The sequence below is a fragment of the Meleagris gallopavo genome, chromosome 1 (assembly GCF_905368555.1).
Source record: "Meleagris gallopavo chromosome 1, MGAL_WU_HG_1.1, whole genome shotgun sequence".
Lineage (NCBI taxonomy): Eukaryota > Metazoa > Chordata > Aves > Galliformes > Phasianidae > Meleagris > Meleagris gallopavo.
In genome coordinates this window covers 140,341,502-140,358,444 of record NC_139404.1, presented here as the reverse complement: position 1 = coordinate 140,358,444, position 16,943 = coordinate 140,341,502, and the positions used below count along the sequence as shown (strand labels likewise).

General features: G+C 38.4%; 2 protein-coding genes across 5 annotated transcripts in view; one reads left to right on the top strand and one right to left on the bottom strand.

The window, feature by feature from the left end:
• Positions 1 to 9,909, top strand: part of TPP2 (tripeptidyl peptidase 2) — a 54,746-nt gene extending 44,837 nt beyond the window's left edge. For all 3 annotated transcript variants that reach the window (XR_014880841.1, XM_085215538.1, XM_085215537.1), the window contains 2 exons: positions 7,045 to 7,164; positions 7,696 to 9,909. Coding sequence is in view for 2 of the 3 variants with exons in the window: in XM_085215538.1 (XP_085071664.1) it covers positions 7,045 to 7,164; positions 7,696 to 7,785 (210 nt within the window). In the remaining variant the exon portion in view is untranslated. The remainder of the gene's footprint in view (positions 1 to 7,044; positions 7,165 to 7,695) is intronic.
• Positions 8,985 to 16,186, bottom strand: METTL21C (methyltransferase 21C, AARS1 lysine). 2 transcript variants are annotated; one of them, XM_003203231.5, is made up of 5 exons: positions 15,842 to 16,186; positions 12,490 to 12,644; positions 11,025 to 11,167; positions 9,657 to 9,774; positions 8,985 to 9,397 (listed from the first exon to the last, which is right to left on the bottom strand). In XM_003203231.5, exons 2-5 carry the CDS (start codon positions 12,602 to 12,604, stop codon positions 9,003 to 9,005), a joined length of 771 nt encoding a protein of 256 aa, XP_003203279.3. In that variant the 5' UTR covers positions 12,605 to 12,644; positions 15,842 to 16,186; the 3' UTR covers positions 8,985 to 9,002. The 2 variants fall into 2 exon arrangements, with proteins under 2 accessions (XP_003203279.3, XP_019465770.2); XM_019610225.2 differs by lacking the exon at positions 15,842 to 16,186 and adding an exon at positions 13,715 to 13,817.
• Between the last annotated feature and the right edge of the window lie 757 nt (positions 16,187 to 16,943).

Here is a 16,943-nt window from a genome sequence, read left to right as displayed (position 1 = left end):
AAGTTCAGGTTTTGCTCTGAAAATGGATGCTTCTGTATTGTTAAATAAGTGACTAAAAGGCCAACGTTGTTGTGGTATTTCATGTGGAAGTGAGTTCCATTGTGGTTATTCAATGTGTTTGTTTGCTTTCCTTCTTGGAGTTACTAGTCAAGCATATCTAAACTGATTAGGAATACTACTTTTAGTGCAGAACTGTTGTGGAATGCTCTGGGTATTTAGACTAATCGCTTTGAAAATTCTGAGTCATCCTAAAAATCCCTGAGAGATGTCATTGTCCTAAGCTTTTTCTGTCCTGTACTCATATCTATCCTCACTCAGCCCCACCTGGCCCATTTGCAGTTTGTCATCTCTAGTCACTTGCTGCTGAACAAGTTGCCCTGTGTCAGTATAGCAGTGATGACCAATGTGAATAATATTACAAGGACCACAAAAATTATTGTTGTATCTGTCATATGAGAAAATGTTGAGACTGTTCAGCCACTAGAGAGAAGGCTCAGGTAGATATTCTTATTGTGAATAATGCATGATGGAGGCAGGGGGTAAAAAGAAGATGCATCCAGGCTCTTCACAGTGATCCCAGAGGCAGGGCAGGAGGCAGTGGACACAAACCATAGGAATGAGTATGTAAGCAAAAGAAAAGCCTTTCTGCTGTAAAAGTGATCCAGCACTAGAATGAGTTACCCAGATAGGTGTTGAAGTCTCAGTCTTTGAATTGTTTCAGTTACAGTTTGGCAGGTAGCTTAGATAGCCTGCTACAGTTTCTGTGGTCCTTTTCTTTCATGCTTTCTGCATTCTGCGTACTTGTTGGATGGTCAGCAATTATGCAGTGATAACTTTGCTATCCGTTTAACCTTTCAAAAGACCACATCATGGATATATACTCTCATCTTTCCAATGGTACTGTTCAGCAGTTATAACCCCTACAGATTAAACAAAAAAACTTGAAGGGAAAGAAATAAGAATACTTCAAGCAGTATCATCATGTATGTATGATTATTGGAATTGAGACAGTTTTTCACATTTTTACTTCTGTTTTCTCTTTCTGGAAGCTCTGAAAGGAACGAGGAGTGAAAATAGTGTGAGTTCAGGTCTTAGTTTGCTTTGAAAAGAGACAGTAATGCACTCTAATAGTTTTCCTTGCTAACAGATTTGGAGAAAAGAACTAAGGCCAGATCTAAGGGAGTTAATCTCAAAAGATAAAACAGTACTGTTTCTCTTCATTGCTCTATAGAAGTTTTATGTTTGCTGTGGTTTGTATTTTCTTATTTCTATTGCTAACAGGTGTCATGCCAACCTGATAGTTTCCAGGAAAACTAACTAGTGAGCAATTTGACAGCTCATACCTGCTGTTTGAGCTGTTAGCACTATGCTTCCAGCCAGCAAAAGAGTGTTCTTTGAGTATTGTATGACAAATGAAGGCAATGACAGTGCCCTCAAATGCACTACAGAGCGATAGCAGACAATAAAGAAGGAAAATTGGCTCATCCCTTCTGATAAACAATAACAGCTCAACAGGAGAGAGATCGCTATCTGGAAAGATGCTGGTCCCTTGGCTGCTAATCCTTAAATGGGGGTGAAGAAGTGTGGACCCAGGCTCCACTACTTCTGGTCACTCAGGTGCATTGCTTGCACCTGAGCTCCTTGGGTTAGCTATGCCTTCTCACCTGGTGCTCAACCATTGGTTGAGGCTATAACTTGGCAATTCCACTGCATGTGGTTATTCAAAACCATAAAGCATAATTGGATCATCATTATATGTTTATTTAGCTCTATTAATGTCCTAGACTACAGATCTGTATTATAGTATAGTCTGACATGAAAATAAATAGGAAAAATGTAGTTATGTTTTACTGTCTATTGCTGTATACTGTGAGAATAGCAATACATGTGTTACTTTTCTACAAAAAAAAAAAAGAATTTAACAATTTGCAGTTCCTTCCTTCCACTCACTTCTACCAAACTGCATCTGATGTTCAAGCTGACTGATCAATATTCATCTGTTTTTATCATGGCAAGTTTTGTAGGTGGGATTGTGTTTTAAAACTTTCTCAACCTTCTGCTTGAATAAACACAAATATCTTCTTGTTTTAAATATCACCATTACCGTTTAGCTTTCTTCCTTTCTAACTCTTTATCCATGTAGAATAATTTTTCCTGTAAGTCTCTGGTTCAGAGTTGCATACATGTTTTAGTGTTTTGCTACTGGATTATTTTACTACTTTAGAAACAGTGTGCCTAGTGCATGTAATTTTGTTTTAAAGACTGGTAGGGGAAAATCTGAAGTTCTGAGCATCTCAGATGAACCTTAATGTTTGTGTAGTTCACATCCTGTTAGGAGTCATAGAATCACCAAGGTTGGAAAAGACTTCCAAGATCACCTAGTCCGATTGTCCATCTTCCATCAAGATTTCTGGAGGGAAGTTTGAGAATAGCATTGAGGACATAGTAGTATTTAAAGCTTCAAAACAAGTTGGAAGAAACAGACAAGTACTGTTGCAAAAAAGGGCAAAAGTGTCTTTTCTGTTGATGGTAATCTTCAGTACAGGTGACTTGGGCTTGACAAAATTCCCATTGGTAGTAAACAAACAAACTAAAAAAATGCATTTCTGTGACTGTGGAAAGACTCAAATGGGACTGACAAAATGAAGTGTTATGGCTTGATTATATTGCCTAGTCTTGGATGACTCATTTCTTTTTTGGGGAATAGAAAGAGGAAAGGTAAAGTTTGGAATAGTAATGTAGGAGAAGGAGTAGGCCTTGTGTTGAACATCCTCATAATCCTCAAGAGGAAGCTAAGTTATTCTAACATGAGGTTAGAACTGAAAATGTGGAGCTCTTTCTGTACGTGAACATGACTTTGTGTCATTGATGCTCAAAAGGTAGAGCAGTAGGGTGAGAACAAATGGATGTTATTAACATAATTGGTACAGTACTCTCGTGCTTCGAGTAAGCTAACAGCTTTAGATAGAAACACTGCATTGATAGAAACAGTGCTTTTACCTCAAAGCTTGAGTTGAGTCGAAGTTCTTCCAGATGATGGCAATGTTTAAAGGCTAAGTGAATTTCTGAAAACCAAGAGAGAGCATGCTTTCTTCTATGTGTATAAGATGTATTGAGAATATCATCTCTTCTGTGTGTTTTTGCTCACCCTCTAGTAAATCAAGTGCTATTTGTATACTACCTCTCTTCTGCTGTTGAAGTATGTGCATTACCACAAGGTGTTAAGTTCCCTTACTTGCCTATTTTCCACTGAAGTGTCATGCTTGTCATGTTATAGCAAGTGTGTAGGAAGACTGGTTGATAGTAAGTAAGTTGTTCCTGCTTCCTCTGCTCTAGTTAGATCACTTCTCTCTGAAGTTTTACTTTAAATGATGCATGAAAGAAAATATGTATTCTATATAGAAAAGCGATTTGAATATACAACAGTTGAGATAGCTCTGTTCAGCAAGCATTTGTTTGATTATGCAGGCACATTTGTGATGGTGCTTTAGTATTTTTTTAGTATTGAAGTACAAATTGTTTTATTTATTTATTTATTATTTATTTATTTACCTGAGCATAATGGTACACTTGGCAGGCCAAAATGACCAGTTTTAAACAAAACTTCTACAGGAGAGTAGTAGTATTTACCTATTTCTTGCTGACATTGACTCATCTATAGAATTTAACTCCCCTTATCTCCAACAGCTAATCCAAAGGTTAAGCAAAAAGTCATGTTTAAAAATAAGTAAACAGATAAAATACCCAGACCTTTCCATCCTGCCTTTTAAGCATCTTTGGCCTGGAGTGTTTTTCATATTACTGTCAGATGCAGCTGTCTGTTCCAGCAGATCATACTCAGTCACTGCCAAAAGGTTGTTGCTGTGCACTTGATTCCATGAACTCCCTTCCCTCTCTGAAAATAAGATAAGTCAATTTTTGTATGAATATTGCTTTTATTTGTAATATTTGATTGAGCAGAGAGTCAACATAAGCTGAGAAACCTCAGTTTATTCCCATAGCTATATTTGAGCCTGAAGAAGCTCACTCCCTGATAATACTGAAGCTGTCATGCTTATAATTCTCACAGTGAGTTGTGTTGTCTATAGGTATTGTGTAATGTAGCATTTTAATTATTTGTTAACATAGATACATTTTAATCAACAGTTAAATAATTAACTAATTATACAAGTCTCTTTTCTTTCTGCTAAATATTGGTATTAAGATCCCAGAAAAGTTTTCATTAGGTAGCTGTTGAGTATTGGTGGACCTTAAGTGTGCTGGTTTTTAAGGAGCATTTTCAGATTTGAAAATACTGTAGCCATGCAGATGTTTTGAGTGATCATTTCAGAACCTTATCCTCCAAAGTATATGCATCTCTCTGTAGCTGTCAGCAAGTTAGGCAGGCAATTACCAACTATTTCTGTGGGTCTGGCTTTTAGTACACTTATTATTACAGGCCATTAGCTTGGGAACGTATGAGCTAATGTTCATTTCCCAACCCCAAAGCATCCTAAAAGTGCATATTATTTTTTGTTTCCCTTGATACAGTTCTTTGGTCAATTTCTCATCTATATTATTTGTTTTGTAAAAGCTGGCCTTGTATTTATTGAAATTATGAAATAATATCAAGCATTTAGAACTCATTCCTATTCTTACATTTAGCAGCTGTTTTTGTACACTATAGATTTGTTTATTTGCTGTTGTATACAATCTGATAGCAGCTGTTGGTTATATCTTAATAGCATTCCCATTTTTATTGTTTACACACATCGAGGAATGACTTCCAGTTCTGTGATACTGTAAAGCTTGCACTACTGTAATTTATAAGGCTTGATTTGATCAATATATGCACAAGTAATGAAGTATTATTTCTTAAATCTTTGCTTGTTAATCTATACTGATTTTAAGCATTTCATGCATTATTCTTAACTTCTGAAGTGCTAACGAACTTTTAGTATTTTTACTTGTTTACAGCTGACTAGGTTTTTTTGTTTGTTTGTTTTTCAAGCACTTAGAAATGATCCTTTATCAAAAGGTCTTGGAGCATTGTTTCAACCTTTTTGTCCTTGAGAGTTTTGTTTTTTTTTTCTCATTTAGAAATACCCATACTTTTATTTGGCCAGAGTAAGGGTGTTTCGTAAAATACTTTGTTTTCTTGCCACAAAAACTCTAGGAAGCCCTGTTACGAAAGAAATGCTGTCAAGTGGCTTTCATCCTGCCTTTATCACTGATGTTCAGTAACCATTCAAAACTTACAGGGTCAGGTAAGAGCTTTCTTAATAGAGCAGTGACATTATTTCTGGTTAGCCTTTAATATGTTATATTTGCTGAAAGCTCCAATGCATCTCTCACTTAATTTTGGTTTGTTTTCTTTTGGTTTGGTTTGTGGTTCTATCATACTTTCAGAAAGGATTTTTTTTTTTCTTCATTTTACTTCTTTAAGTTTAGTTTAATCAACTGAGTCTGCTGATGGATCCACTGAGCAGTTGTTCAGAAGTGTTTGGATTGAGAATGCAGCATGCAAAGTACTTTTCCAATAGCGATATTTGGAAAGATTTGTATGTGAATGGTGCTCTATGCTCATTGTTGCATATGTGTGTGTGCTTTGACTAGTACAAATTGTATTCAAAAGCTATTGCAGCTTAAGTGAATACTTCAACATAACCAAATAATACTGGAAGACAGAAGAAGAATGGGCAATGCTTGAGTGCTTGGCATATGAAGTACTTGGCTATTCAGAGCTCAAAAACTGTACCTTCACTTCCATGATAATTAGGTGTGCCATTTCCTTTTCTAGTTCAGTGTTTCAGGTACAGATACTGCAAAATATTGCATGTCAGTTAACATTCAGAAGGAGTGTTCAGTTAGCTAAAATTAGGCAGGTTCTTCAGTCCTTGCAAGATAGGAATATTGGATTCCTTAATATTTTACTATTAGAAAGTACATTAAATCTTTATAATGTGAAATATTTATTTCTGAACATCCTTGAGGCATTTTTTTTGTTGGCTTCTCAAAGGTGTATTTTAAGTATACATTGTTGGAAAACTGATTTTCATTTGAGGAATCAGAGAAAAGGAAAATCATTGTATTGACTGAGGGGAAAATGAATTGCAAACTCTTAATACCAGATTGCATTAAAACTGTACTAAAAATAATAGTAATGTCATGTTCTCCACTTTGGTGCTGTCACTCCTTTTTTTTTTTTTTTTTTTTTTTTAACAAAAAACAAAACCTTACTGTGAGCATTCCAGAGGAAATAGATGAAAGTGACCTGATTCATCACTAGTTCTTAATGATGGGTGAAATAGTGTGAACCACCTTGCAACACTGAACACTGTTATAGTGTTCAGAACCTGATTTATTTCACATTATCTCTGAAGTAAACACATTCATTTACAAATGCTAGTTGCAGCATTGTCAGGTATTGTGAACTCTATCTTTGGAGTTTGTAGTATCAAGAGGAAGTTTTCTTATAATCTATCCTTAACAGTGTTGAGGAGTTGACCAAAACCTGAGGTTTGTCTTCATGCTTACCTGTCTTCATTGCCTGTTTATAACTATGTGCATACCTCTGTATGTATACATATGTATATACACATATATCATTCAGTATATATGTTCATATTTGTTTCTGCAGTAAGTTTATTTCTTGCAAACCAATGCTCTTAATGGGGTCTTTGTTTCTGTGGATCAAAGATACGTCTGCCTGGTTCTTGATGATTTTGTTTAAACTGCTTTTTACTATGCAGTTGCCTCTAGCAAATGAAAATCCAAAGAACCTAGAAATGTGATGACTAACGAATTTGAATAATGATGTCTGTATTGCATAAAATGTTCTAAAGTCAGATACGTTCATGAAGTCATAAGTAGTTTCTAAGATGTTCTTGTTTATAACTGCTTCAAGGAATCATCTGTTTTCCTGCAAAAAAAAATGCCATCTGTTTCATGTAAATGTTTTGCTTTAAATCACTTCTACTTCCTGAAGAGAATCTGCTATTATTTGTTAAGCCTTGTAAGAGCCAAGTATTTTAATATCTAAACTGTTTTGTTTTCATATTGTAGGTTTTGACTTTTGCCTATAAGCATGCATTGGTGAACAAAATGTATGGGAGAGGTCTCAAGTTTGCAACAAAACTTGCGGAAGAAAAGCCAACAAAAGACAACCTGAAAAACTGCATTCAGGTAAAGTGTGTTTAGTAAAATGATGATCTGTATTAATGCTGAGTAAATGTTTAAACATAGGAGGCATAATCTTTGTAATATTTTACATTGTAGAACTCAAAATGTTAACCTTATCTAAGCTTTTGATGTTTGGTCCCATTTTTAATGCAGTTTCTTCTTTCATTTTTTCTAGAGTATTTACCAAAACTCTTCTGCATATTTAAATCATTATGTGGCTGTTTATCCTCTGTTATCATTACTGTTATTAATCACAAATAGTACTAGTATAATATAGGTAGAGAAATAATGGGAATTACTGTACCTCCTATGAAATTTAATCACATCAAATATTTGTGTGTTTAATTGAAAGGCTGTAGATCACTTAGCCTTTCAGATCTAAAAAAATTCAAGTTCTCCAGACTTATCTTTCTGATTACAGATAACCTTAGTGAGTTGTTAATGTCAATGCAATGTGTGTTAGAAGGACTTAAATTGAAGAATATGACCCACGAGCGTCTCATTTACTTTTTAATATTTGCTTTCTTCCTTCAGCTAATGAAGTTACTGGGATGGACTCACTGTGCAACTTTCTCTGAAAACTGGCTTCCTGTTATGTATCCCCCTGATTACTGTGTATTCTAGAAATCTGGAAATTGTAAACCTAAAGTAATTCTATAAGGGCAGGATATGAAAAGATAAGTTTGAGATTTTGTTTTTTTTTTTTTTTTTATAGGAACGCATGTTTTCATTACTGAATGTCGATCATTAAATTGTGTGTATTTATCAGTAAAGGCACCTGGGTACAGCTTAATACCTGTTAACCTGACTCCAGCCATCAGGGAGTTACCTTATTGTGCATCCCATTGCTGGCAATGGATGTGCCAGAACTGCCAACAGAAAAGATTTGGAATTAGGCTGATATAGCTTACTGCATGCATGTTAGGTTCTTAACTGTTAATTTTAACTGCAAACCTGTAAAAGCTCTGTATTTTTTACAGTAAAATGACTTTTAACACGTTTGATCTTAATTTCATTTTCAACTGTATGAAGGCCTTAAAGCTACTTCAGGAGTAGCTAAAATCTTATTTATTAGACAAAAGTAATGGGACATAATTATCCATATTGTTTGCAAGAGTTTACATTTGTGGTTTTGTTCTTTTTTTTTTTTAAAGAAAAATTCAACCTCTGAAACTGTTAATACATGCAGCTGAGAATTGCTGATGCATAGGTGCTCCTGTAAATCTTCATTTTGGAGTGATTTCAGGCAAACTCAAAAATCCATGTGAACCTGAGTATCAGGACAGGCTGATACATGTATAAAGTGCCAGACAGTTAAATCTTGACCAGGTATTGTAAAGCTATACATATATGTTTAATAATGTTAAAAATGTAAAACACAGCAGAATAAATGTGCAAAGCTGACGATCAAAAAACACCATGTGCACTCTGATACTTTAAAAGATTATTTTATAAGTAATAAAAACAAATAAAGCTAAAAATATTGGTTCATCCAGAAGTATGTAAATGAAATTTGCTGAAAGAGAACACCTTCCAAACAGCAGAAGTTCAGTGCAGCCTAGAAGATCAATGCTTTCTGTTAACATCTCCCCTACTTACTGACATTGTTCCTCCAGTGGAGCGAAATTGGTCTGTTTGAATAGGTTGTAAGTATGAACCCAAGACAAATGAGCTATATTGCTGTCTTGCCAGATTTCTTGTAATAAAATTTGCAGAGTTCAGCTACAGCTACAACTTAACAGACTTAAATGCACAGAGAGCTTACCATAATTGCACATCACTTTCCAAACTGCAAGATGCAGGCATGAAATCAAAATTAGTAGTTGTTTTTTTTTTTTTCTTCAGTTCTCTCTTACCGTGGCTTTAAGCAACTTGACATTTGATTCTGGAAATTCCGCTAGGATGGATGTATCAAATATATTGCAAAGTTGTTCCAAAAATTCATAGTCTGTACTGAATCTGAATTTATTTGCCCATAATAATACTGTCCCTGGCTGGCAGAAGTGTACCATTGTTGCTAGCAGGGCATCCAGAGCAGTATGATGGTATACAACATCACTTGCCAGTATAAAATCATAATGGTAAGTTGATAAAGGGAAGTCTTCATTGAGGTCCTCTCCCCACACCAGTTTTCTCACTTCAGGTTTGTGCGTATTCATGTTGTGTGTATTTCTTGAAATATTAAACGAGAGATTTTCAAGAACTTCAGGCAAATCAGTAGCTGTAACATAAGCTCCTAAGGAATACATAGATTTGTTTTAGTTCAGAGGTATATAGTTAAAGATATAAACTTTTGGTATTACTTTTGATATTGCTGCTTCTCCCTCAGCAATAACTAGAATCTTTATTAACAAAAGTGTTCCACTTGCTTTCATTTTTTTTAAAAAAGCAGTGACGAATGTATTAATTTCAGCTGTTGCTTCATTGCTTTCAAGTGGCAGTCAGAGATCTAGATTGTGTTTCATAAGAAATCTGAAAGGAAATAGTTTACTGACCTAAGATGGAAGCCACGATGGAAACCAAGCCTGTTCCAGCACCAATTTCCAAAACTTTCTTGTCTTTGAGGTTGAATCGTTCTTGATTTGATTCCAGATACTGAGACAAAGCCAGTGCCTGAAATAGTTACCACGTATTCATAATATGGTATCAATTAAGTTGCACAAAAATTAAGTTGATGTTTTTATACTGTATTTTTTTATACAGTGGAAAACACTGATGGCTGTAACATAAACATAATATGGAAAGAAACATTGTGTCCTGTTCTTTATGTCAAGCAATCCAATTAAACTAATTTATTATTAATTTTAGGTTTCGTGAGATAATGAGTTTGCAGCAGACATGTAAATCTTTTGTGATTCCTCTCACAGCTCAAGATAGGTAGTGTCCAGATGGGAACCATTCTATTGATAAATAACACAAACAGATGCCAAAGAAATTAACTGCCCTTTTGTTTGTCCTCTTTAGATTAGTGTTAGGGTTTTAACTCCTGTGCTTTCTCATAATGCAATGCTGTCTACCTGCTCTGGGCAGGCTGACAACTCATGAATCACCAGCCCAATTTGCACAACCTCGTGCTTTTCTTGGAAAGTTTTACCATCTGCATTCTGACACCTGGTTAATTTGAGAAATGATGTTCTGACATTCCAGATTAAGATACAGTTTCATTTATCCATACACTTCATTTTTATCTTTTTTTTTTTTTTTGGTCAGACATTGTTGGTGAACTTTTCCAATGAAAGTAGATCTGAAAAATTCTGAAACACCCTTTCTTCCTCTAGAGCCATATTTGAGTCTATAAAAGTTCTTTTTTGCAGCAGGAGGAATGAATATTGGAAAAGACCTGTTTGCAAGTACGGTTTTCCATACTGCACTGGAATAGTTCCAGGCTGTTCTTTAAAAGAAACACTTTCATTATTTTAAAATACCTTATTTAATCTTTCACTATTTTCTTCTTTAGTCTCCTTTTTGTAATGCTGATTGATTGCTTCCCAAGAGTGACTGGAAATGTGGAAGAAGCAACAGTTCTTCCAATTTTTTCCAAACAATTTTAACTTTTTATTTCCCCAGTATCTTCATCCAGATGACGAATAGGAAGGTAGGTGCGTGCATGTTGGTTTTTTTTCTTACTTCTGTAAGTGGAAATAATTGACCATCTACATGCTACTTACATGCCCCATTTCTTTTGGTGCAAACTACCAAATCAGTGTAAGGCAGAGCTTTCTGCTCTAGTATTTCACAGCTTAGTTCCTCAAAAGAAATAGGTGTTAATTAAAAAAAAAAATACTAGCTTGAGGTTTGTCTGCCATTGTCATTTCTGATTTATCAGTCACGTCAACTCCCTGGATGCCCTATTGAGTACTTACCCCGGGCCATACCACTGCTCCAAAGTGCTCTATAGATTCCTGGATGACAATGTGCTGGCCTGCATAAGTATAATGCTCTTTGTCAAAGTAGTGGGAAACTGTAGGAGCCCAGTTCTGCAATATTTTAAGAATTACTGGTGAATCTGTGAGAGAAGACGAAAGGGGTATTTTATATACATGTATTAATGCACAGCTTTTCAAAGGATGAGAAGGACTTTGTGAATGTTGTACGTGAGCACATGCACTAGAAAAGCTGTCACGTGATGGGGTTCAAGACCATCTGCTCTCCAAATGTGGGCAATCTGGCTGCTGAAGGAGCAGAAGCAGCAGAAGCAGTGTTTTTAACGGGCTGACCAGTAGAACCTATGGATGCCCCATCCTTGGAGGCACTCAGGCCTGGTTGGGTGGGACCCTGGGCAGCCTGAGCTGGTGGGGGCAGTCCTGGCAGGAAGCTGGAACTGGACAAGCTTTTAAGTCCTTTCTGTGATTGAGTGTTTACGTGGCACTTCACAGATACCAAAATGTAAAATACAGAGAAGTTGCCTTCTGCAGCTCATCTTATGCTTGAGATTTAAGTACTTTTCCTTGCTGTTGTTTTTTTTTTTCTACTGACTCTTGAAATCAGATACCAAATAGTCGCATCTTTTTAGATATTAATATACTTAATGAACTTAATATGCCTGCTAGAAGATGGCCAGCAGGTACAGAATGCTAAGCTTCATGTTTCAAAAAGAAGAGTACCTTTATGTTTTACCTGTTACACTACCACTCAGTGAAAGAGCTGGGTTTCTTGAATTTTTAACCCTTCTACAAAAAGAGGGTTCTGAAACACTTTTTCAGCGTATGTTGAAACACACGCTGCTGTTGAGCAAGCGTCAGTCCTACTGTAGTGTAGTGCTTATGTATCTCATCATAGCATATAGGCTTGTAGGATGGATGTTTAGGATAGCTCAGCTTAACTGCTCCAACCAAACTCACTGAAATCAGGGCCCTTAGGGACTGTGCAGCCATTGGAAGCCTAGTGGCAGGATATGCATAGATGCTGCAACACTGAACTGCAAAGGACAATTTTGCTCTGGATTTTGATCAGTGCCTGCCTGCAGTTCTTGATAGATGTTCAAGCAAAGCGGTTTAGCTTGTGTTAAAATTTGTAATGCCACAGCTTCAGTAATGCCAGCCCAACCAATATATGTTCTAATCAGCTCTCTAGCAGTGCATGAGAAATAATTCTCTGATGTCTAAATAAAATCCAGAGGCTTTTTACAATATGTGTGTCAATTATGGAGTTAGAATGCTTTTCCTAGATTTGGTACAAAAATAAATTACAACAGAGGGGAAAAAAAACTGGGGAAAGTAGAGCTCAAGAAGAGAAGTGACAGATTGACATTTACTATCCAAAGACAGAAAAATGAAGCGATGAAATACCAGCAGGACACAGCAATTACAGTATTATAAAGGATTATACCGGAGTTGGATTCTGCTGTTGATGAGCAGTTGGAGCTGCAAGTGCAGTTCTCAGAGTCACACAGCTCTTCACAGGCTTCTCCTTCCACTGTTTGGCAGTCTGTTGCTCTTTGCATTGTGTAGGGAAATGGCAGCTGCTGTGCAAAGATTGTGGAACTGAAATAGAAATATATAGAGAGAGAAAGTTGAGGGCAATTCCTTTGTATAAGATGATTGGAGAGCTGGCTGTGGGATCTCCCCATCCTGCTCTGACTCTGCCTAGGCTCGTATGACTGGGTTGGGTGGCCTCACACTGCTGGAGGTTCCTCTAAGCATCTCCTTTGGTCTCTGAGGGAGAAGCTTCGCAGTGCCTGCAGGTAGTTTTTAAGGGCAGAATGACTGCTGATGTGCGGAGGTGGTTTATTTGCACCCACGACACTGACACCATTGCAGTTCTGCTGATGCTTGATATATTTCTTACTACTCCCTTTATTCACAGGCACAAGACTTGTGTGCTGTCTCCTGTAGCACAGTGTTTGTTCACAGTTAAGGCAGGCAATTTTATTTTTTGCCAATTCAAAAGGGAGGATGCTAAGTAATTGGAATTCTGCAGATTTTGTTTTATATTTTTCCTCCTCAGAAGTGGCAGGTAACGAGTTCTGGCTGCACACCTTTTGTGTATAACTCAAAATACAGTGGAGGCATAGGAGATTGAAGATGGAAGGTAATGCTGGAGCTTCAGCAGCCAGTTCCTAGCATTTGGGATGTTTTTCTCGCACTTCTGGCATTGTGCCCCCTCAGAGAACAGTAGCAGTTTCTATCCAACCTCACATTTTCAATTGTGCACTGCCTGTTCTCAGCAATGGCTCTCATTCCAGCTCCAGATATGGAGGAAAAAAAAAAAAAAAAATCTTAGTGTGGCAGTTCAGACTTACAATTGGCCACGTGGGTACCACAGATCATATTTGAGGCAGCTTAGTAAATGTGTGTTTGCTGCTCCACTGTTAAGCACTTGTAATAAATAGCTTCTCTGATATCATTCAGCACAGACACATTGAATTCTAAACTAAATGAGAGATGTTCTGTCGTGCTTAAAAATCATTATGCTTGCTTCTGTTTTGTTCTTTGAGATCCTCTGTGTAATGCTACAATAAGATGATAATGGCAGAGTCTTTGGCTACAACAAATGAGAACAAGCCCAAATACAGCAGCCACAGATACAGTAAAGAAGGAAAAGAGCTGCTTACCTTTGGAAGATCTCAGGCAGAGATCTCCAGCAAGTAGTGCCCTCTCTTCCCCTGCCAACCCTTAAATGAGATCTGGGAAGAGGTGGATCCTGGCTCCACCCTATCCAGTCACTCAGGTGCATTGCATGCAGCTGAGCTCCCCTGGTTTGGCCCTGCCTTCCTGCCAGGTGCTCAATCACTTGTTTAGGCCATCACTTACCATTTCCACTATGTTCTGGAGTAGAAGTTGGCTTAAATAATCATACAGGTGCTTTGCTGTTTTTATTAAAGCCCTTCTTAAAAGGATCAAGAGATCTGAAAAATAACCATCAGTTACACTCATAGGCCTGGTCTGGTCCTGAAGTCCCTCAGGTGCCCAAGTTCTCAGATGGCAGTCTGGGAAAAGAGATTATGCACTCTGCATTTATTCATAGTGATAGATACATCATGCCGGGCTTCTGGATGCCACAGTAATATCATTCATATCTTTTTGTAGGTGTCGCTTTTGCATAATAGGAAGTTATTATTTCGTACATCCTAATGCCACAGCTATTAGTGATTCATAAATTGAAGTTTTTTTGGGTTTTGTTTGTTTGTTTGTTTGCTACAAACTACATTTAGTATGGATTCAAGTATATTAATGTACAAACAGCTTTCATTTATTACTGTAAATGACCAACTCTACCTGAGGGCTGTGGGCACAGGTCACTACTGGGTGCTCTTGTTGCACATGGGCAGTATCTGCATCATCATGTGCAGGATGGTCAAGTTGCTGCTGTCTTACTAGAATGGACTTTTCATACAGTTTTGACAGTTTTCTGATCCATATTTCAGCTAAAGTGATACATCTCTTATAAACATTTAATTTGGGAAGACTATGGCAAGCAAAATCTGTTCCCTTAGAAACTGCTGGCTCTTTGTGGTGGTTAGCAGCTCATTTATCAGCAAAGTGGTTCTGAAGGGAATTATCACCTAAATTCTGTGGTTTCCAAAGGGGGCTACACTAATGGTCTTTGACTTTGTTGCCAACAAAATAAGTTGCAACACCACATTTGATTTCTTCAGAATTTTAAGAAGATGGAATAAGTCACAAAATTACATCTATCTGAAAAGGTAATAAAATGCTTAAGACTAAATTATAAGATGGCAATAAACCTTATGGTAACACTCTAAAGAATCAGAATCACAAAATCACTCAGGTTGGAAAAGACCTTAAAGATCATCGAGTCCAACCACAACCTAACCATACTACCCTAACTCTAACAACCCTCCGCTAAATCATGTCCCTGAGCACCACATCCAAACAGTTTTTAAACACATCCAGGGATGGTGACTCAACCACCTCCCTGGGAAGCTTATTCCAGTGCTTAACAACCCTTTCTGTAAAGAAGTGTTTCCTGATATCCAACCTAAACTTACCCTGGCACAACTTAAGGCCATTTCCCCTCGTCCTGTCACCAGTGAGAAGAGACCTACCCCGCTTTCGCTGTAAGCACCTTTCAGAAACTGGAAGAGAGCAATAAGGTCTCACCTCAGCCTCCTTTTAGCTATATCAGCTTTAGCTTTATTCAGCTTTTAGCTTTATTCAGCTTTATCCCCTCTAATAAATTTTCTGCCTCGACTTCTGAAATTCATTGCTTGGAAAGGGCTTTTGGATCTGACCTCATGGCCCGAAATAAAAAAAGTAGGTTACTGAGCAGTAGTACTGTATCACTCGGTCCTCAGCAGTGAGCACAGCTCTGCTGAAAGGCTTCTCCTTTTTCTTGGCACCAAGGTCACACTGCATTGCTGGTTGTAGTCAGAATTACCAGGCAAAAGCCACTTCCATCTGTTCGAAGGGGAAGCGCAGTTGCACTGCAGTGTGAGTTAGGACTGGGTGTGCACTCAGCGTTTCTGAGCACTCGTGCAAAGTTCTCATACACTGCCTAATATGCACGTGTGTGTGTATGCATATATATGCCTAGAGCATTACTGTACACCCTTATGATATTTGAGCCCACAAGGTACATGCATCCAAATGCAGGAAACCAACGGGTTAGGTGTGCGTGGGCAGAGCAGGCAAGGAGTGCAGTAGCTGAGTTCCTTTGTTAGTCAGCAGGAAGCAGCCACATCAGGGTTAGGGTTAGGGCAGTGGAGCAGTGCCATTACCTGTTGTGGTGCAAGGCGCCGGGAGGCTCCCGCAGGCCGATGCCCGCTCCAGAGGTTTTTATACCACCGCGCACCTGGAAGCAGCCACGCTGCCCGCCGGGGCTGGTGGGCTATTTACAGCAACATGACCAGGCAGCGTGCGAAGGGCTCGCTGCCCCGTGCTCAGATCTTTTCCACTTGCGGCATGAAACAAAAATGCTCCTGAACCTCATAGTCCCGAGTGCTGCAGCCTCAGAAGCAGAACTCTGGGGCTTTTCCAGCCTCTCATTTTCTAAGCTGGCTGAGTCTCGTTAGGTTCTCCAGTCCTGACCCAAGGGAGCAGCTGCGTGCGGGAGGCACAGCCCAAGTGTGGAGGAAAGTGTGGGGTCAGAGGCGGCTCCAAGGGAAGGTCAGGGACTGGCGGCCTCCCTGCAGCAATTCCTGCAGCCGGGAATCAGGAATAACAATTTGCACGGGCAGTGCCTGCTAGCAGCAATAGGAACTGCACTCCCTCAGGGAGCTCTTGTTGCTCTGCAGCACTAATGGGAATTATAGATGTCAGACATACACCAGATGTGCGTTGCTTACACACGTTAAGAATCAAGTCGTTGTGTGCATTTTCTGTGGCTGCCTTTCTGTCCCCACCCCCCACCCCGAAAGGATTTTTAAAGAAAAGGAAATCGGAGTAAAAAAGTTCAAAAGGAGCTGTGAAAGCCAAAGGGCTGCTAGGATGGAGGGAGAGAGGAGGGCAGCAATGCATATTCGGCTCAGCATGTAAGGATGTGCACCTTTTGGAGAAACAGCCGTGAATTTGGATCTAGTTCTCTTGAGTAGGGACCTGAGATGAGCCCTTTGGGGCTGTGCATTTCCCACCTTGGCCACGGGAAGGCTCCAGCAGTTGCACTGAGAGCAGGAGATGCCTGGATGCTTGCACCAAAGCACCCTGATCTCCTTTCTCTGAGATGTTAAAAAGAATGTGTCTATTTGTTTATTTATGGATCCAAGGGACAGAGCATTAACTTAACTAAACTATGTCTTAAATACTGTGCCTGGTCCTTGAGCACTACACAGCCCCCCTCCATTTCCCCTCACTGTGGAAATGGGTGGCCCTGAGCTAGATCAG

What these genes read in the sequence shown, in the direction of transcription:
- METTL21C (XM_003203231.5), bottom strand. Translation starts at nt 12,604, where the DNA reads ATGCAAAGAGCAACAGACTGCCAAACAGTGGAAGGAGAAGCCTGTGAA. An exon ending in AACAGCAGAATCCAACTCCG is followed by an intron (nt 11,168 to 12,489) that starts GTATAATCCTTT and finishes CTTCTCTCACAG; the next exon opens with ATTCACCAGTAATTCTTAAA. An exon ending in CATCGTGGCTTCCATCTTAG is followed by an intron (nt 9,398 to 9,656) that starts GTCAGTAAACTA and finishes TGTATTCCTTAG; the next exon opens with GAGCTTATGTTACAGCTACT.